General features: G+C 50.6%; 2 protein-coding genes across 9 annotated transcripts in view; one reads left to right on the forward strand and one right to left on the reverse strand.

Moving 5' to 3' along the window:
* Positions 1-76: 76 nt before the first annotated feature.
* Positions 77-17,974, forward strand: Cubn (Cubilin). The gene is made up of 11 exons (XM_018015091.2): positions 77-1,164; positions 1,238-1,537; positions 2,383-2,566; positions 2,667-3,446; positions 4,291-5,058; positions 5,123-7,612; positions 7,684-7,846; positions 8,578-9,672; positions 9,744-14,371; positions 14,782-15,460; positions 15,520-17,974. The coding sequence occupies exons 1-11, from the start codon at positions 1,079-1,081 to the stop codon at positions 15,765-15,767; spliced, it is 11,421 nt and encodes a 3,806-aa protein (XP_017870580.1). The 5' UTR covers positions 77-1,078; the 3' UTR covers positions 15,768-17,974.
* The window catches only part of Drak (Death-associated protein kinase related), a 78,481-nt gene continuing 75,275 nt past the window's right edge, over positions 17,852-21,057 (reverse strand). For all 8 annotated transcript variants that reach the window (XM_089474410.1, XM_018015106.2, XM_089474409.1 and 5 more), the window contains exons 4-6: positions 19,956-20,131; positions 19,565-19,883; positions 17,852-19,463 (exon numbers count right to left, since the gene is read on the reverse strand). In XM_089474410.1, the coding sequence (XP_089330536.1) occupies positions 18,179-19,463; positions 19,565-19,883; positions 19,956-20,131 (1,780 nt within the window). In that variant the 3' untranslated portion in view covers positions 17,852-18,178. The remainder of the gene's footprint in view (positions 19,464-19,564; positions 19,884-19,955; positions 20,132-21,057) is intronic.

The raw sequence follows: 21,057 nt of genomic DNA on the forward strand, positions 1-21,057 counted from the left end.
TCCTCTTTCACCATATATATATTATATATATATATATATATATATATATATATATATATATATATATATATATATATATATATATATACTCATGAATAGATTTCTTGTGCATTTGTAAAACTTACACACACAAACCGAAAAGACTTCTGGGCACATCTTCAGCACCCGAGTTAAACTAGAGTCTAGCTGTACTTAACCAAACATTGCATCTATTGAAATATGACAAGCAACTATTGTAATACACACACACACACTTACACACATACACTGATGAGTCTGCTCTGCTATATTTTAGAAATTGATTTTTGTAAAAATAATCAAATAACAACGTTATTATCGGCACACATCGTCGCTTCTATGCTCTTTCCAATATTGCTTTTAGTGACAAAAAAATACTCAAAACAGGAAACGAAAAAACAGAATTTATTTTCGCCTTTTAAGCTACGAAAATTGTTGTAATTGAATAAACATGATATTGAAAATTGAAGAACTTGAAGATAAATGTATTTTTGTATAAGCATTTAACTCGATTATCTGGAATGGAATTTAGTTAAGCCTAACATTAATATTATTTTCGGGTAAAGAGCATACGATAGAAGTCGACATCAAGCACTATTAGCCAGGCAAAACGTATATTATACAATCCAAATATATATATAACTAGTGTGTATATCCACGAACCAACAATGTGCATATATATATATAAATATGTACCTATCTGTATGTCTATATGTCTATGTCTGTGTCCCTCCTCCAGATATTATTAGCTTCCGCAGAGAGTTGCTCTGAAATAAATGTGTACCTTTTAAGCAAAGAAAAAAAGCATGAAGGGTGTTCACTCTAGTCGTATTACTTGACCATTGGCGGACTATCGGAATGCGGCAAGTGGTGGGCGTATACCGTTAAATCGTGCGGCATGTGGCGTCGCGGTAACGCCCCGCAGTTGACGTCGCGGACGGCGTGCGCCGACACCGACAGAGCTCGATCGAGAGCTGAGCCAAGTGAACGTCTGCGAAACTGTTTCAATTCCTATTCATAATAGATTTTTGTTTCGAAACTGCGTTGCGGAATATGAACCATGTGTAGCCGTAGAGCACGCAACCGGTTGCGGCCCCTACTCATCCTCCTGCTCCTGATCTGCTGCGTGGAAGGCTTTGTCAATTCGTAAGTAGAGGCAGCTACGCGTTCGGCTGACGGCTGACGGCTTACGGCTTTCAATTTTGGGTCCATTTTGTAGGCCCAAGATCATCAGCAAGGATGGCAATCTGATATTCGAGTCGGGCGCCAATCGCAACATCAGCTTCCGACTGAGCGGCAGCTCCCGCCTGGTGATCAATGAGGAATACGATGTGCTCGATCTCCTGATGCCCATCGGCGGCAGCAAGAAGCGACCCACAAGCGGCGCTGCCAAGGACGAGTGGAACGGCGTCGATGACATTGTCGATCTGCGCGATCTTGCCGATCAGCTAACGGGGTTCAGAACCCAAGCCCTTGGACCCAATGGGCTCAACGCCAGGTTGAGTCAGGTTCAAAATAGGTAAGCTCAATGGTTAAATGTGGAGTGTTTGTGGAACCATCAAAGGAATTTTTATTGTGATGTAAGTGGGAAGTTCTAACTCAGATGTGGGCAGTATCCCATCGTGGGGTAAATGGAGATATGTACGGGGTATACACACTTAGTTGGAATTTAATAAGAGGGGAGTATATTTATGTAACTACAACTGTAAATGATGGAGAGTCGATTTATATCGGTAGGGATATTCATCTATTTAAAGTTGACAGAGCGAGAGTCAAAATATGAAATATGAGACTGAAAGTGGTAATGGAAAACTTGAAAAAAAAGTTAAGTTAAGTTGCTTGTTAATCCGCTCTTTATGTAAATTATTTATTGTATAAACTTTTGATAATTGCCATATAAATTATTAAATAATGGCATAGCACATTGAGGTATAAAGTTAAGATTAAGAAGAAAAGGGAGGGAAGATTAATGAATGTTTAAACACGCGATAATTGTTATGTAAATTATTAGATTATAGAAGATTAGCAAGGGACATTTATGTAACGATTACAGTAGAACGGACTGAGCATGGTGCGATCGATGTATGAGTGATGCATCTGGGGTATACCTATGAAGATTTATAAAATATATGAGCGATGCATATAGATCGAGATAGTATCTATGTAATATGATTATGTAGGTGTGTAGATACATAGTAGCCCTTCGATCGATATCATCGTGCCTATTGTGTATAGATCTCACTTACGTTCGATAGCCCGTACCAGGGATGTTTCCCAGAATCTTCCATGATGATAATCGAATGATGTAGGTCGACTTGATAAGCTCCAGAATGATTGATTGACACTACTTTGTATAATATGCAGGACCCGGGCTAGCAACCTGCTGTTGCGACGTCTGCACTCGCGACTGCGCGTCGTGGAGAACAAGGTGCAGCGGCTGAAGACGAAGGTCGAGCTGGACAGCTGCCACAGCAATCCGTGCGAGAACGGCGGCTCCTGCTTCAATACCTACAATGGATACCGTTGCCTGTGCGTGGCTGCTTTCGAGGTAATTCACCCGGGGGCGTATTTGGGGGGCGTGTGTGTCGATAGCCTTACACTACCTCTCCCTCTCTCTCTCTCTCTCTCTGTCTCTCTATCTATCACAGGGCAGCCGGTGCGAGCGGGATGTAAACGAGTGCGCGCTGCTGGAGGGCACCGACCTGGGCTGCCAGAACGGAGGGCAGTGCGTGAATCAGTTTGGCTCGTTCAGCTGCATGTGCGCGCCCGGCTGGCACGGGATGCACTGCAGCCAGCGGAAGACGGACTGCTCGGCGGCGAGCAGCTGGGAGCTGTGCGGGCATGGCAGCTGCGTGCCCAGCAGCGATGCGACGGGCTATCGCTGTCTGTGCGAGGCTGGCTGGCGCAGCAACGGACTGACGCCCACGTGCACCGAGGACATCGACGAGTGTACGGCGGCCGCGCATACGCCCTGCTCCACCAAGTGCATCAATTTGCCCGGCAGCTTCACCTGTGCCCCGTGCGCGCCCGGCCTGACCGGCAACGGCGTCAGCTGCCGCGACATCAACGAGTGCGAGACGAACAACGGCGGCTGCAGCCTCAGCCCGCGTGTCGAGTGCATCAACAGCTACGGCTCCAGCCACTGCGGCGAATGTCCCGTCGGCTGGACGGGCGACGGACGCACCTGCCAGCGCAACAGCAATAGCAACAGCAACGGGAACGGAAACGGCAACGGCAACGGGAATGGCAACGGCATTGGCTACACCAGCTGCTCGCAGCGCAACTCGCTCTGCCATCCGGCGGCCATCTGCTCCGAGATCTCCAATACCATCATCTGCAGCTGTCCCGCCGGCATGGTGGGCAGCGGCTACGGCGAGACGGGCTGCATCCGCGGCACCAACAAAAACTGCAATGATTTGCCCTGCATGGTAAGCGTTCAGCTGAAAGCTCTACTTTATCCAATCCAATCACTCTGATTCGGAAAGGAACTAGCTTTATTTCATATTAAGCGAAAGGAGTATATTGGTTTGGGTTAAGCGTCTCTACGTCTGGCTGATCGATTGTCAATTACTCGTCCGGCTAGATATTGTCAGCTTGGAATATTCATATTCGACTTTACCCGCGTCGTAGAGCTCTGAATGATATAGTGGAGTACAGCACACCGTCATTCAAAAATTATTCGAGTAGGGGCACTTGACACTCGACGACCGTATCTATGTTCCCCTCATAGGAAAGATCTCGAAATTTTGCAAGACTGTGGCTGGTTTCATTTCCAGGTCAATATCCAAGCTTAAATATTTGGTGTATTTCCTGGTAGAGTTTAGGTAGGTAGGTAGGTCTGTTTTTCGTTTTACTTGGAGCTAGAATCCTAGAGCTGCTACATATTGTCATATATGGAGCCGTGGCAAATAGGAAAAGCGTATATAAACTGTCTCATTGATACGATTTCCCATATTTTGATAAAAGGAATAACCATATAACAGTTGCAGAGGTAGGATCAACAACCCTTCGGTAGGATCAATAACCCCTCGGTATTAAGAATCAATATAGGGCGTCAACTCTGCAATACATGTTTTATTTTTTTGTAATGGTAAAACTCTAGTCTTACTTTTTCCATGGCTTGAGCCATAGTTGAAACTGGGCCTGGATTACTAGGGGCAACCCCTGCTGATGACTTGCTGTCCGACTGATTGAGGGACTGGAAGGGTCCCTTGCAATCGGGGAGGGCTAATCCAGCTAACCGATAATTGAGTTATTTCTTGTGTATTGCAGAATGGAGGCGTTTGCATGGATGCTGGCCCCTCGAACTATACGTGCATTTGCCCGCGCGGCTTCCATGGGCCGCGCTGTGATCCGTTGCCCGATGCGTGCACTTCGCAGCCCTGCAAGAACAACGGACGCTGCAGCTCAACGCCCTCGACGGGAGGAGGTGGCGGCGGCGGCTTCGTTTGCCAGTGCCAGCCGGGCTATCGGGGTCGACTATGCGATGTGCGGTTCAGCAGCTGCAATGCGATGCTAACCGGAATGACGGGACGGCTCCGCTATCCGCCGGGAGGCGACAGCTACGAGCACAACTCGCAATGCGCCTGGGTGATTCGGACGAACGAGTCGCTGGTGCTGAACGTGACATTCCAGAGCTTTGACATAGAGGACTCGACGGAATGCCGCTTCGATTGGCTGCAGATCAACGATGGCCGCTCTGCGGCAGCCCAGGTCATCGGACGCTATTGCGGCAATCACAAGCCGCACGGCGGCAACATCATCTCGTCTAGCAACCAGCTCTACTTGTGGTTCCGCTCCGACAACTCGACGGCTCGCGCCGGCTTCGATCTCACCTGGCAGTCGATGGAGCCGCGGTGTGGCGGCCTGTTTGAGTTCGAGACGCACGGTACCCTCGCCTCGCCGGGCTCGCCCGGCAACTACCCACGCAATCGCGACTGCCAGTGGCATCTGGTGGCGCCGAGCAACAAACGAATCAAGCTGACGTTCTTCAGCCTGCAGCTGGAGGATCACGACACCTGCAACTTTGACTTTGTCTCGGTAGGCATCGATTGGGAGGGAGCCTTGAGCCTTGACCATGTTCCTTAATGGCTTTGTTTTTCAGATAAGCGACGCCATCTCTGGCCAGGAGCTGTACAAGTTTTGCAGTCGGGAGCGACCGGCTCCGCTGTTGCTGCCCACCCATGAGGCTATCATTCGCTTCCATTCGGATGAAATTGGCACCGACTTGGGCTTTCAGCTGCACTACTCCGCCGAAGAGCGGCTGCCGGGCTGCGGTGGGGTCTATACCAGCAAGCAGGGCACCATACAGTCGCCCAACTATGAGCTCGGTACGGGCGCCATCGCGTGCGACTACGACATTCGCCTGGCACTGGGTGAGTCCATCAGCTTGGACTTCAACATCTTTCAGCTAGCAGTGGACTCATGCATTGAGCTGTATGACGTCACGCCTAGCTCGAGTGAGGGGGCGACTGCTGTCACCGTACTTCAAAGCAAACATTGTGGCGGTGCTGCTGCGCTGCCGCCCAGCTTCCACTCGCTCTACAATCGCATACGCATCAAGTTCTACACAGCCAACACGGCCAGCACTACTGTCGATCGCTTCGAGCTGCACTACCACATGGACTGCTCACGCACCTACGATGCGGCCAGCGGGACGATCACATCGCCGGGCTACCCCAACTTGACTAGTAGCACACGCTTCTGCACATACAAGATACTGACTGAGCCCAATACGATTATTACGCTCAAGCGTGTGGACTTTCAGCTGTCGGACAGAATGACTGAAATGTCCCCAGAGGGGGACTCGGACGAGGCCGTTGAGACTGGCGAATGCATTGGCGGCACATCCTTGACCATCAACGACGGCCTCAATCGCGCCATCCTGGGGCCCTACTGTGGCCAGGGGTTGCCCGCCGAGGACTACGTCAGTCAGACCAACATGCTAATACTGCACCTCCAGACGCAGCCCAGCAGCACGGGTCGCGGCTTCCGCTTCGACTATCGCGCCGTGCCCGTGGAGAGCGACCGGTGTGGGGGCGTGCACACCAAGGAGGGCCAGAACATACGTTTGCCGGTAGATGCGCTTGGCAACTATAGGAATGAGCTGACCTGCTACTGGATCATCATGGCGCCGCCGAACAAGGCCATATTGCTGCACTGGCTCAGCTTTCAGCTGGAGGGCACGCCCGACTGCAATTACGACTATGTGGAGATCTACGATGGCCTAAGTGCTGGCGAGGGGAAGGCAACAAATGCGATAGCTCGCTATTGTGATACGAAAGTGCCGCAGGATCTCTTAAGCCACGCTCGCCTCCTCACGATCAAGTTTGTGTCGGACTTTAGCGATGTGGCCAATGGCTTCGAGCTGTCGTACCGGTTCGTCGAGCGCAACAGCTGCGGCGGTCACATACACGCCTCCAATGGCATGCTCAATTCCCCGGAGTATCCGCTCAACTACACCAACGGACTCGACTGCATCTGGCAGCTGAGCTCGCCCATCGGCAGCCAGATGGAGCTGCAGTTCGACATGTTCGAGCTGACGGCCACGCGCAACTGCAGCGGCGATTGGCTGGAGGTGCGCAACGGTCGCAGCAACAGCTCCGCCCTCATCGGACGCTACTGCGGCACGAGCATACCGCGCCGCATACCCAGCTTCACGCACGACCTCTATTTGCATTTCCACACGGATGACGTGGACAGCGCCCGTGGATTCCGGCTCTCGTGGCGCGTCTTTGCCAACGGCTGTGGCGGCCGGCTGATTGGCAATGAAGGTGTCATCACCTCGCCCAATTACCCCAGCACGTATCCGCACAACGCTCAGTGCGAGTGGCAGCTGCGCGTTCATTCCGGCTCCAGCTTGCAGATAGTGATTGAGGACCTGGAGATGGAGACTCTCGATGATTGCGGCTACGACTATTTGCGCATCTACAGCGGCGGCAGCAACAGTCGGCTCTTGGATCACCCGTCTTTTGTGCTGTGCAGCAGCCCGGATGAAAATAGCCGGGTGCTGCTTGTCGATGATAATGAGGCGGTTATCGTCTTCCACTCGGACATCAGTAATGCAGATCGGGGCTTTCGGCTGTCCTACAGCACCGTCTGCCAGAACATTGTGAACACTACCCAGGGCGTTATCGAGAGCATCAACTACGGCGAGGCCTTCTTCGAGGGCGCCATCAACTGCAGCTGGCAGCTGCGACCGCCTCGGGGCAATCAGATACGGCTGGAATTCTCGCACTTCGATCATCGCGAGAACCGGCTGCCCACCGACGCCGACGGCGGCGTCTATCTGATCGATGGAGCCAGCGTGGTGCCTGTGCTGGGTCTGATCGCGTACAGCGCCAAGGCCGACAACCTGACAATTGTCCACAACACGAGCAGCATCAACTTTCGGCTGGAGTATCGCGTCGACGGGTGTGTCCAGGAGCTGCGTGGCGAGAAGGGAACATTCCGGTCGCCCAAGCATCCGCAGGTGTACCCCAATGATGTCGAGTGCTATTGGCTGATACACGCAACTCCCGGCCAGGTCATCGAGCTGACTATCCTGGACATGGACATTGAGGAGAGCGTCAATTGTACCAAGGATGCCCTAGTGGTCTGTCACCTACATATCTCAGCATCATCTACATGATTTGTCATTGATCAACTTGTGCCCCTTTCCCATAGATATCGAATAGCTTCCGTGATGTCAACGTCCATAACAAACACTGTGGCCGTAAGCCCAAACTGATCTACACCAGTGCCGGACACAAGCTGCACGTCCGCCTCATCACCGACAGTTCCCACAACGGAATCGGCTTCAAGGCAGACTATAAAGTTATAAAGAGTCGTAAGTTGATCTTGATTTTATCTGCACTGCCTTACGATCTAGATTTGATCTAGATGCTGCCTGGATTTGGCATCAACGGATCTCATTTAAACTGGTGTTTGTCTGTCTGATTGAATGCTCGGCTAGCACAAGCCGCAATTTATTCTAAATTTTGGGTTTTGGTGGAATCCATTCGTGATTGTTTTTATTTTTTGACGGTCTTTCATGAAGTGAAATCAGTCTATTGGTTTTGTATAATGTCCGTCTTGCTGTCCGCCCGTTTGTCTGTCTGCCTGTACGAGTGTTAGTCATAAGAATGTTGGACCTCAAATGATTGTGCTAAGATTTTCCCGCTAGGGCTGTGGTAAATAGGATTATTTACTCCTCGGCTTGTCAGAAAGTTCCGATAAATCGGTTGTGACTATATAGCGAATCCTACTTATTCAAAAGACTTGAAACTCGGAATACACACAGCACAAGATCAAAGATATAAGACGACTATATCTACTATATCGGGAAAAACTGAATACGTTTTATAGTTATGACCGCAGGACTCTCTCTTGATTTGCCACAAGATGGTGTAGTATATATGCCAATTGGGGTAGCGGCAAATTGAAAAATGGAGCTGAAGAAGTTTGAAGTTGAAGGTTTGAAGAAGTCATTGAGTCGTAGCTAGACTAGACTAGACTATACCTATGAATGAACTAGAGTCAGATCAGTTATCTAATGCGTGATCCCACTCACCTTTTCAGCCTGCGGTGGCAGACTGTCGACTAAGAGCGGCATCATTCAGTCGCCGAACTATCCGAAACCTTATCCGCGGAACAGTGAGTGCGAGTGGCAGGTGGAGGTGACGCCGCATCACACGATCCAGTTCACCATCGACAATATTGACCTAGAGTCGGGCTTCGAATGCGGCTGGGATTATGTGGTTGCTTACGACATGAGCGGGACCAGTGTGATTTCCAACATTGATATGGACAGCGATACTCTCGACGAAAGCGAGGCCAATCAGATATTTAAGCTCTGTGGCCGAGCAGGCGACGTGTTGAATCCGAAGCGAAACGAGTCCGCCACGAATCGAGCCACCGTGCGCTTCGTCACAGACGACTCAGTGCAGAGCGGAGGCTTTCAGATAACCTATCGCGAATCCTGCGGCCAGAAGCTGGTCATCGATGAGTCCGACTTCCAGTACATGACCTTGTCGCACCAGGTGGCTCGCAACGAGACCTGCGTCTGGGTGCTGCAGGCAGCCGATCCCAGCAGGCACATCATGTTCACGCCCACCCACATCCAGCTGCACAGCGACGCCTCGGCCCTCTATCCGAAGGAGGGCGACTGCCAGGCGGACGGTGTCAAGATCTATGAGGGCACCGCGGCTACAGGCCGGCCGCGCCAGCAGTTCTGTCGCTCCCATCCGCCGGCGATCATCTCGCGGGGCCACGCTCTCACAATAAGTGTGCCCCTGGCCCTGGTCGCCGAGTTCGAGGGCCACTACATGAACATGGACACGACGTGCGGTAGTATCTACAATGGACTCTCTGGGCGCTTCACCTCGCCCTATTACCCCGACAGCTATCCGGTGAACATTGAGTGCGAATGGGTAGTGGAGGCCAGCGCGGGCAACTCGCAGACTCTGACAATTGAGTCGCTCGATCTGGAGCAGTCCGAGGGCTGCAACAACGACTACCTGGAACTGCGCGAAGAGTCGCCGCGCGGTGCTCTCATTGGTGTCTACTGTGGCAACCAGGTGCCGCCGACGATTCACTCCAAGGGCAGCATTTGGATCAAGTTCAAGAGCAACGACGATGTTGTCGGCGAGGGCTTCATGGCCAGCTATAACTATGGTAAGTCGCTAGACCCTACAGCCCTCTCTCTTTGCCTCTCTTTCTCTAACGGCCGTGAGCCACCTTTGCAGAGCAACACAATGAGCTCAATGGTACAGAGGGCGAAGTGGAATCCCCCCACTATCCAGACAAGTTCGAGAGCAATGTGCCGTACAGCTGGCGCATCACCGTCGACACGGACTACGTGGTCTTGGTCAACCTGAAGCACTTGCGCGATGTGGACCAGCAGCACGTTCGCTTCTACGACGGCTACACGGACATCGGTGCCCAGCTGGCGGTGCCGGCATATAAGCCACTAATCTCCAGCACCAACGTGCTCTACGTGACGGCCACACGGGGCCCGTTCCAGTTCAGCTGGGAGCGCCTGTCCAAGGAGGCATTGGCCTCGAATCGCACCGCCGAGCTGCAGGCTCGCCAGTGCGGCCAGCAGTTGGTCTCGCTCAATCGGTCGGTCATTGCGTTCAACTCGCCCGGCTATCCGTTCGGCTATGCCCACAACTTGCATTGCGTGTGGACCCTGGTGCCCAGCAATCCGGCCACACATGCGGCCGTGCAGCTGATGGTCGTTGACTTTGAGCAGTTCTCGAACGATTGCTATGCCGACTATTTGACTGTGTCCAGCAGCAGTGACATGCAGGACTGGACGGAGCTGACGAAGATATGCAAGCAGCCGAACACTACGGAGAAGCTAGTGTTTCACGGCCAGCCGTACTTGCGCCTGGAGTTCGTCACCGATGCGAGCGTGAATAGGACGGGCTTTGCGAGCGTGCTTCGCACCATGTGCGGCTCGGAGCTGACTGCCCCACAGGGCACGGTCAACATCACGGAGCTGGTGTCCAACGTTCTGGTGTATCCCCTGGAGTGCGTCTGGACGATACGCGTGCGTCAGGGCAAACGCATCCGGATCACCTTCCTCGAGTCGCAGCTGAGCACCCGGAACAGCGTCGTGGAGATGGACAGCTGTGCCAATTTCATTGTGGTGCGCAATGGCTATGCGGAGGACTCGCCGTTCCTCGGCCGTGGCAAGTACTGTGAGAGCAATATTACCGATGTGCTGGAGACCAGCTCCAACCGGGCGTACATCAAGTTCCAGAAGAAGCTATCGCCGTATTTCCGTGCCGCCTTCCGGTACGAGGAGCTGGGCCACGGCTGCTCCGGCCACATTCTCCTGGAGGAGGGTCCCGGCAACAATAGCGAACGCCTCATCAGCTCACCCAACTATCCCAATTTGCCGAACCCGCACTCGGAGTGCGTGTGGCGCATCAGTGCACCGTCTCACCATCGCATCGCTGTGCAGTTCGTTGGCAACTTTGATCTGACGCCGAGCAGCAATGGGAACGGGAACGGGAACGGGAACAGCAGTGAGGAGGATGACGGATGCGACCGGGAGTTTGTTCAGCTGAACGATGGCAGCACCGAGCTCATGCCTCAGCTCGGCCGGTACTGCGGCAACCGTAAGCCGGATATTGTCTACTCATCGGGCAGCGAGCTGCGCATAAAGTTCTACACGAGCGTGCTGGAGCCGCGTCCGGGCTTCCAAGCGCTGATCAAGCTGGCCGACTGCGGCGGCAGCTACTACAGCGCCAGTGGGCTGATTCACTCGCCCAGTGCGGAGCAGCTGCAGCTGCATCTGCAGCCGAAGAAGCTCAAGGAATGCGTCTACACCATCGAAGTGGAAAAGGGCAGCACAATCGATCTGCGGTTCGAGATGATGCATCTGCCGCTGGCAATAGACTCCGGCAACTGCACGGAGGACACGCACTTGGAGTTGGAGGAGATCGAGCCGTTCGGCGACACCATTAGCGATCGACTGACGATTTGCGGCACTACCAGTCGACACTTCCTGGTCGAGACGAACAAAATTGTGATACGCCTGCGCATGCCCAGCGGCCAATTGGGAAGCGATCAGAGCTTCCAGCTGCGCTATAGCGCGATCGGAGCTCGCTGCGGTGAGACCATCCACGCGGTGCAGGGTGTGCTGCAGACGCCGAACTACCCGTCCGGTGTCCGGGTGCCAACGCACTGCGCCTGGCGCATCCAGGTGCCGAAGGGGCGGCGCGTCAAGGTGGAAGTACTGGACTTCGACAATGGCGCCACCGCGAACAACACGCACAGCACCTTCCGTGGCCGCATCACCTTCTCCAACGATCACAGAATACAGTCGATTATCGGGCGGTACTCCAACAATCCGCCCGCCGAGGTCATCTCCACGGACAACACGATGGGCATCGACAGCTTCCTGCTGCCCTTTAGTCAGCATCGCGGCTTCAAGCTGCGCTTCAGCGCCTTCGGCCAGAGCGAGTGCCACTCCCGCTTCGACTTCTCCGTCAGCAGCGTCCTGCTCTTCAGCAGGGAGAACGACAGCAGCGTGGTCTACTGCAGCTACGAGCTGCGACCGCCCGAGAACAGCACGCTGCTGCTGCAGGTGCAGCGCTTCAACAGCAGCTTCATGCCCAACACACACATATGCCGCGTCATGACGCCCCTCAAGCTGACACGTCCCGACGAGGCTGAGCCGCTGCTGCCGCTGCTGCTCTGTCCGAGCGGCCAGGCCAGCCAGGCCAGCCAGGGCAATCAGGTCAATGAGACGGTGCCCAGCGTACGCCTGCCCTTTCCGGTTGTGATGACCGTCTCCGGCAATCGACGCAACAACATGAGGCTGCTCGAGCTGGCCTACAGCCTGCAGCGCTGCGGCGGCATTGTGCCCCTAGAGCTGAGCGACAATGTGACCATCAGCCAGCCCAGCCATCTGGCCGGCGAGCAGACTATCAACTGCGCCTGGGCCGTCGGGCCGGATCAGACGATCGAGGAGCCGCTTTCGCCCCAGGACGTCCAGCTGGAGGTGTTCGTGAGCGTCAATCTCGAGGGCGATTGCAAGCTGCACTACCTCATCCTCTACAGTGGACCCGATCAGAACTCGCCCGTTATGGGCCGCTACTGCAGTCAGGCGACGGCCGTCAATTTGGTGGTGGAACGTGGCCTATTCATCGAATACCATCTCGAGCCGCCGGCCAATGCCAATCGCAACTCCAGCTTCAATGTGACCGTCAAATACGGCAGCGGCTGCGGTGGCCGCTTGACCTACCCCTATCGCATCATCGACTTCAGCGAGCAGTACAAGAACAATGTGGAGTGCATCTGGGAAATCGAGGCCGATCCGGGCTTCCATATTGCGCTCTCGTTCCAGGGACGCTTCTACATCGAGGACAGCGCCAACTGCGCCAAGGACTATCTGCGTGTCCAGGAGCGCAACAGCAGCCAGTCATCGTCGACGGGCAACTGGACGGATTTGGCCAACCTATGCGGTCGCGATCCGCCCAAGATCATTGAGTCGACGGGGCCAGCGATGCGGCTAATCTTCCGCTCCGATGGCGACACAACGGCCGATGGCTTCAGTGCGCTATTTGAGCGCATCTGCGGCGGCGACCTCCTCGCCGGCCCCGAGCCGCAGGAGATCATCAGTCCCGGCTATCCGAAGGGCTATGCCAAGAATCTCTACTGCAACTACACAATCAAGCCACGCGACTCGAATGCAGTCGGCGTGCTGGTGAGCCTGCTGGACTTCGACCTGGAGCGCTCGCCCATGAGTGTTTGCATGTTCGACAATGTGACGGTGACGACGCGCGACGCTGCCGATCGGCAGCAGGAGGTGGTCATCTGCGGGCACAAGAATCAGTATGCGTACCGGGCGGCGAAGTCCATTAGCTTCGTGTTTCGCTCGGACAGCTCGTTCAGCGGGCGTGGCTTCAAGCTGGAGTACTCGACGAATCTGTGCGGCGGCGCTGTAAGCTCAACGCAAATGGTGGAGTCGGTGCGACAGCATCAGGACAACATGATGCCGCACAACAGCGACTGCTACTGGAATCTGACGGCGCCGGAGGGCCACAAGTTCACCGTCAAATTCGAGCTGCTCGACTTTGAGGACGGCAATCAGCTGTGCAGCTACGATGGCGTCGAGGTCTTCTCCAGCCCCGTGCCGGACGAGAAGCAGCGCTTGGCGCGCTTCTGCGGACGCCTGACCGACGAGCTGCCCACCCTGCATATACCCACCAGCCGGGCGCTCATACACAGCTACTCCGATGATCGGGATCCGTCGGTCGGCTTCCGGGCGCTGGTGCGCGTCATGCCCAACTGTGATGAGAGCATCTATCTGGGCGAGCGCAATGCGAGCTACACGTTCAACAAGTTTGTCGGCTCCTATGCAAACGATCTGGACTGCAGCTTTAAGTTCCGGGCGGATTCCGGCTTTCAGATCAGCGTCGAGTTCCGCAGCTTTCACGTGGAGGAGACGAAGGACTGTTCCGGTGACTTTTTGGAGTTGCGCGATGGCGCCGGACCGTTCGCCGATGAGATCGGCAAATTCTGTGGCCAGAACTTGCCACCGACGCTAACCTCATCGCGCCACGTGCTCTTCATGCGGTTCGTCACCGACTCAAAGGTCACGGACACCGGCTTCGAGGTGATTGTTACGGCCAAGCCGCTGCAGTGCGGCAGCTCACTGATCAAGCTTGATGGCAAGCAGCCCTACGACCTGCGATCCCCGGTGAATGATCGCGGCAACTACGACAACAACGTCTTCTGTCTGTGGAAGATCGAGAGCGAGATATCGCTGCATCTCAAGTTCGTCAGTCTCGATCTGGAGGCGCCCAATGCGACGGGCAGCTGCGACGCGGACTTTATCAAAATCTACAGCTCGGAGGTAAGCACTTAAGTTTCACAGCAGCTCAAGCAGATGATGCAGAGTCATTTCAAGAGTAACTAGAGTCGTATATGGATTGATTAACTATCTGACTTTATTTGATATCCTCTTAAGTATTTTGCTAAAGACCTACAGCCTAGAGTTCCTGTCAACAGTTATAGATAGCGATATGTGCAGTCAAATTTGCAATGGGAAACATTTTCTTTTTAATATTCTGTCCATCATTACATCTCCGAATCTTATCGATTTCCTCTAGGCTAGTAGGATCCACCAGGATTGACCCCTATATGTATATACACCTTTACATCTTTTAGTGAAGTAATAGTGTTTGATCCTTAATTGGTTGCTCAATTGATCTTAGATTTCATAATGGGAATTGAATTAATTTGCTCTACCTCAATTCCATACAGGATGCGCAACTTGTGGAGCAGGGCTATGGCGATATGGTGATCTTCAACGGACGAAAATCGTCCCGTTTGTATAACGAATTTAACTTGGAGCACGTCTATTGCGGCAATGGCTTGCCGGATGATTACTATCCAAATTCCAAGCAAGTGTACGTGAAGTTCCGTAGCAATGGAGCCGTTACCCGGCCCGGCTTTCACATTCGCATTGTGCCGGACGCCACCTGCAAGTTCAGCTATGGCGGCCTGCAGGGCCGTGTGAAGATATCGGAGAGCTTGGACTGCGATGCTGAAATCTTGGCACCGGCTAATTACACACTTAGCCTTTACTACGCCGAGGTGGTGTTCGGCTCGTCCGACTGCAATGTGGAGAACATCGAAATCTTTGACAAGGTCAGCAACAAGTCGCTGCAGCGCGTGTGCTCCTACATGAATCCAGGCAAGAGCCTGTTCACGTCGACAAATGAGCTGCGGCTGCACTTCAAGACGGGCAGCTACTTCAACAGCTTCGACTTGACGTACATTGCGTCACCCATCGCCGACGGACCCGGCTGCGGTGGCCAGCTGTACAACACCGAGGGCATCTTCGCCAATCCCTTCTACCCGCAGAATGTGCGCAACAACTCCGACTGCCGCTGGAGTGTTCGTGTGCCGAGCAACACGCGAGTCCTGCTCTACTTTGAATGTAAATGAAATTGTCAACCGCATATATCTGGTATATATCTAACACATCTATGCTTTCAGTTTTCAACCTTGGCTCGAAGGCCACCTGCCATACGGACTACCTTGTGATCCAGGAGCAGAACGAGCGCAACGAATTGCAGGAGATGCGACGCTTCTGCGGCGAGGACCAGCCCCGCATCTACTTGAGCAAGCGCAGCCAGCTCTTTGTGCGGTTCCACAAGTCGGTCAACTACGACGGCATCGGCTGGGTGATCAAATTCTCGGGCGTCTACGACAATTACGAGATACCCAACTATCTGCTTGAATAGAGGATGTATAAATCCATACTGAAACCAATTACAATTATACACATGTATATCCAATAACATTTCGCCAACTTATTTTGTTTTTTAAATTTTATTGAATACATTTTAAATTAGTTATCTATAAAATAATTACTATGTATAATATATAATAATAGAATTTTCATCTTTGCTTGTTTTTTTTTTTTTTTTTTTTTTTTTTTTTTTTTTTTTATTGTTTCTTCTCTTCATCTTCTTTTATCTAAACACAAAAAAAAAAATTATAAAATATTACTATAAAATAAAACGCACAGTTCACGAAAATTGTTTCTTTCCCTTTCATTACTTCTCAGTTTCTCTTTAATTTTTTGCTGCGCTCTTTGCATTTATTTAACTATCAATATACAGTAAACGAAGAAGAAGAAGGAGGAAAAGTAATATGTTGTAAGATTGTTTAAATAAGAATTTATCGTTTAATTGTAATCAAAATTAAGAAAAGGGCGCTCAGTTACTCGCGAATATTATAAATTATTTCTTCAGCTTAACAATCAACTGACCATTCACAAAGACTTTGCCTAATAAATACAATGCATACTTAACGCTTGCTCGACTTTATGCGAAATGAAATTAAAAAAAAAAAAAAGATTAATAATAATAGAAATGTTCGCCTAAATATTGTATGTACAAAGAAGAAAAAACCGATTGGGTTCAAAGTTTGCAACTAAAAACACGATAAATATCATATCATATCAAGAAAAAAAAAAAAACTTGCAGAGAAGCGATAGGTGGGAGCGAGAGAGGGTAGCAAAAGGATTGAAATCGATAAAAAATCAAAACTTAATTTTAAATACTTTTTATCATATATAAAGAACAAATTTGCATATTTAAGCATAAGTATGTTTCTTTGTTTTCTTTTGTTTTGTTTTGTTTTGTTTTGGGGCATATCGACGACATTTATGTAATGAACACGCACATAGATAACAATTCGAATCGATTCGCATCTCTTCTCCTTTTTTTAGCTGATAACATGTATGTATGTATAATGTATATTTTATGTATATGCATAACTCTTGAACAATCAATTCATCAATTTTGTTTTGTTTTTCTTTTTCACTACCAAATGCGAACAACTCCAATTGTAACTCCAACTCCAACTTCAACTTCAACTTCAACTCCAACTCCAACTCCAACTACATATTCATATTCCTATATTCATATATGCAGGTGCTTAATGCAAAACTCTGTTTAATGTATACATTTGGTTACAATGTAATATGTATATGTACGTATGTAATATGCTGAACTATGTAACAAACAATTGCCAAATGGCGCTCAACATTGTATATATGTATGTATGTATGTATAGACGATTTGCAACTCCAAAGATAAACAGACATTTAGATAATTTTCTTGTTCACAAACCAACAAATATTGTTGCGTTTCTTTTTCTTTTCGTTTTCCTTTTATGGAATTTGTATAATTGATGCTATGCAGACGTTTCCAAAATTGACAGAATTGAATTCGTTGAAACATGTTAAACGTGGCCTAACGATCTTAACACACACACAGACGCCCGCACACGCACACACGCTCACACTCACACACGCACAACACAACAATTGATATGTCTCAAATTAATTTTGTATTTCCTTTATATATATATATATGTATATATATGTATGTATACATATTTCTTTTAGATAACTGCAATTTGCAATTTGGCCAATACATTGCAGCCGTTACCCTAGCTCCCTCTCGCTCTGGCTCCCATTTCCTATTCACCTCTCGTTCGCTATCGCCGTCTCGCTCCACATTCATCTGCGCCCCGACACAATGCCAAAGACAACGGCCACTCGTCTTACGAAATACTCGATATTCATCTACATACGCATGTGAACTTATCTATCTAGATCTTTATATATGTTTGCATATATATATGTATATATTATTCTTATTATCATTATGTAGATTTATGTTTATATAATTCCAGATCAACTTAACAATATATTGGGGGTTAGCTTGGGAAATCGGCTGGGTTAGTGGGGGGGGGGCGGGGGCATGGTGAGTTGAGTGTATGTGTGTGTAGGTGTATATGTGTGTGTGTGTATGTGTGTGTGGCTTATTCTTCTTTTATTTAGATCAACTAGAGGCTAATAACATTAACTAAGAAACTCCAAATCAAACAAAACTTCCCGCAAGACACGCGTAGACGTCGACAATTTTGGCAATTGGCAGGCAACTGCTCCCTTGGGTCAATTTGGATCCCTTGGCTCCCTGAACTCCCCTGGCCCCCGTCCGTCTCCTGATTGATCTGCTCGGAGGCGGGCATGCGGCAGCTAGGGCGCCGACCACGCCTACACGTTCAGGCACTGCTACATGCAGCAAAGGAAGCGGTGAAAGAAACTTTTGGCATTGCGGCGCACACGTTCGGCCCTTAGCTAACAGATGATGCCCTGGTCCAAGCTCAGGTTGTTGGTGGCGGCGGCAGCGGCATTCTTGGCGGCGATCACCGCATGATGATGATGATGATGATGGTGCATATGATGGCGATGCAAATGATGTGCCGCCGCCGTCGCTGTCGTTGGCATCCGTCCATTCAACAGCAGCGCCGAGCTGCTGCCACCTGCGCTGCCGCTGCTGCTGCTGCTGCTGCTGCCACTGGGATTGTTGCTGCTGCTGCTGCTGTTGGTATTACTGTTGCTGTTGGAAATTGAGTTGGGGCTGCTACAGCTGCTGCTGCTGCTGCTGCTGCTGCTGTGTTGCTTCTTGTGCACAGCGGTCAGTGGCTCTGAGGCACGTCGCACATTGTTGCAGCTGACTGGGCCGTTGCAACTGTTGCTGCTGCTGCTGCCGCTAACACTGCGACGCATATTGCTGCTGCTGCTGTTGCTATTGCTGTTGCTGTTGCTGGTCGGTGGCATCGCAATGCTGGGCACTGAGCACTTGCGGGGCTGCTGCAGCTGCAGCTGCGTTCCTGTGGACGCCAGATTGCCATTGGAGCTGGTGTTGTTGTGCGCCTCGAGCTCGTCCAGCTGAAACTTCTTGACCAAGGCCTTGACCGACGTCGCCGAACTGGCCTCCGTGGCGGGTGTCTTGCGTATGACTTTGGGCGTGGTCGGCGCATCCGGGAACAGCGCCAGCGTGGCAATCACTGTCGTCTCCTCCAGCCCATTGCTGCCGATCTGTATGGTGGCCGTGCTGGCCATTGGCTTCTTCACAAACGTCGCCGTGTAGGTGTTCTCCTTGTCCGAGTCCGAGGCGCGTCGCATCGGTGTCACAATCTGTGTGGGCTTCGTTGCATTTGTTGTCGCCAGCGACATGGTCAGCGCCTGGGGCAGTGTGTGTATGGCCGTTGTGGTCTCTGTGCTGGGGCTCAGCTTGTGGCTGGTGGCGATTGGTATCTTCGAGCTGCCGTGTGCTCTGTGCCCATTGTGCGTCGCCTTGTTGCTTCCTGTTGCAGCGCCAACTGTTGCTCCTGCTGCTGTTGCTGCTGCTGTTGTGCCGTTTTGCTGCTGTTGCTGTTGCTGCTGTTGCTGTGAAACATTTTCAACGCCTTCATCATCCTCCTCCTCCTCGTCCTCATCATCGTCGTCCTCATCCTCATCCTCATCATCCTGCACAAAGTCGGCATCGTGCTGTGCTTGCAAGTAGATTTGCCTATTCAAGGAGCATTCGTCCTTTAGCCAGACGTGCTCCAGGCAGCCAGCGGCATTCATGCGATCGCTACAAAACGAAAGAGAGAGAGAGAGAGAGAGAGAGAGAGAGAGAGAGAGAGAGAGAGAGAGTAAGTTGAGCACAGAGAATTAAACTCAAATCGTACTCACTTTGGCTTAATTCGCAATGCGCGACGTATGAAATCAATTGCCGCCTGGGAGACGCCGCCGAAGAGATTGTCGGGAAAGGTCAGGGCGCACTGTGAGATATTGAGGAAGGTCTCCTGCTTGGTATCGCCGCCAAAGGGCGAGAAGCCCGACAGCAGCACGTAGGCCAACACGCCCACCGACCAGATGTCCGTCAGCAGCGACAATGGCTCGTACTGCAGCACCTCCGGTGCCACGTAGTCCGGAGTGCCGGCCATCTCGCGCACATTGATGCCCTCGCAGACGACGCGCGAGATGCCGAAGTCGCACAGCTTGAGGCCGTCTGTAAGGGAGTAGAGCGAGTTAATCAATCCAAGCTCAGGGCATTACGGCCATTCGCTATGCTCCGACTCACCCTCAATACGCTCGCCAGTCAGCAGAATATTCTGTGGCTTCAGATCCAAGTGGGCTATGGAGCGATCATGCAAGAACTTCAAAGCCTTGAGCGTTTCGCGCATGCAATGGCGCGCCTGCGCCTCGCTGAGGCACTCCTCGTTGTCCAGTATCGTTTGCAGCTCGCCGCCAGTGGCCCTGGAACGAAATCGAGGTAGATAAATACATTTAGTAGATATTCGTAATATATATGGTAAGAGATTATGAATTGCTTGCAATATTTAGTACTATTTATTACAAATATTTAAAAATACAATAAAAATAAGGTTGTAGGGAGTCTGCTTATTGCGTTCCTTCAGTTATTGCGATGAAAATTCGATGTTTTCGCTACTCCCCATACAAACTCATTTGAAAGGCATTTTCTGGATTCCACTGTATATATGATTCATTATATTCAAGTATTCTAAGCTAATGTAGGCACAATTGCTTCGCCATGAATCCTACGCAATTACAATTTTTGTAAGTGTAAATCAGTTCAGATCATTTTTTTGTCTACAAAATAAAATCGTCCCTTTCTTGCCCCCTATGGGACAAATCTATTCATGTAGAGGTTGAACTCCGGCTTGAAAACTTAACAATGAACTCTGAACTCCTAGCACTTTATAGGTTCTAAACTCTGGTGGGGGTCTTAATGTAAGCACTTCCACGCGGGCATTGCATGAATCCAATATACTCTCTCTTTAAACTCTCTGAATGAAACGATGCCTTGGCCCCAGTTGTGATCTTTGTGCATTTCCATTGCATGTGATTTCCCCACTTGATTTTTCTAGAGTTTTCGAATTTAACTAGCAAATCAACTGTTTGACAGTTTCCATTTTTGTTTTTTTTTATCTGCAATGTTCGTCTGTATTTCTGTCTACTCTCTCCTCTCTGAATACCAAATGGATTGTTGCAACACTTAAGCTCGTAACATTAGTATGTCAAACTAAAATTGATATATTATTTTACTTTTATTATTTTTTATTTTTTCCATTGAATTAATTTAAAAAAAAATAATTTTTTTTTAAAATTATTATTCTTATTCTTCTTCACCTAAATGAAGAATTATTAAATAAATAATAAAA

The sequence above is a fragment of the Drosophila arizonae genome, chromosome X (assembly GCF_054131065.1).
Source record: "Drosophila arizonae isolate 15081-1271.41 chromosome X, UAZ_ARI_1.0, whole genome shotgun sequence".
Taxonomy (NCBI): Eukaryota; Metazoa; Arthropoda; class Insecta; order Diptera; family Drosophilidae; genus Drosophila; species Drosophila arizonae.

What these genes read in the sequence shown, in the direction of transcription:
- Cubn (XM_018015091.2), top strand. Translation starts at nt 1,079, where the DNA reads ATGTGTAGCCGTAGAGCACGCAACCGGTTGCGGCCCCTACTCATCCTC. An exon ending in GCAATGATTTGCCCTGCATG is followed by an intron (nt 3,447 to 4,290) that starts GTAAGCGTTCAG and finishes TGTGTATTGCAG; the next exon opens with AATGGAGGCGTTTGCATGGA. An exon ending in CATGGCCAGCTATAACTATG is followed by an intron (nt 9,673 to 9,743) that starts GTAAGTCGCTAG and finishes CCACCTTTGCAG; the next exon opens with AGCAACACAATGAGCTCAAT.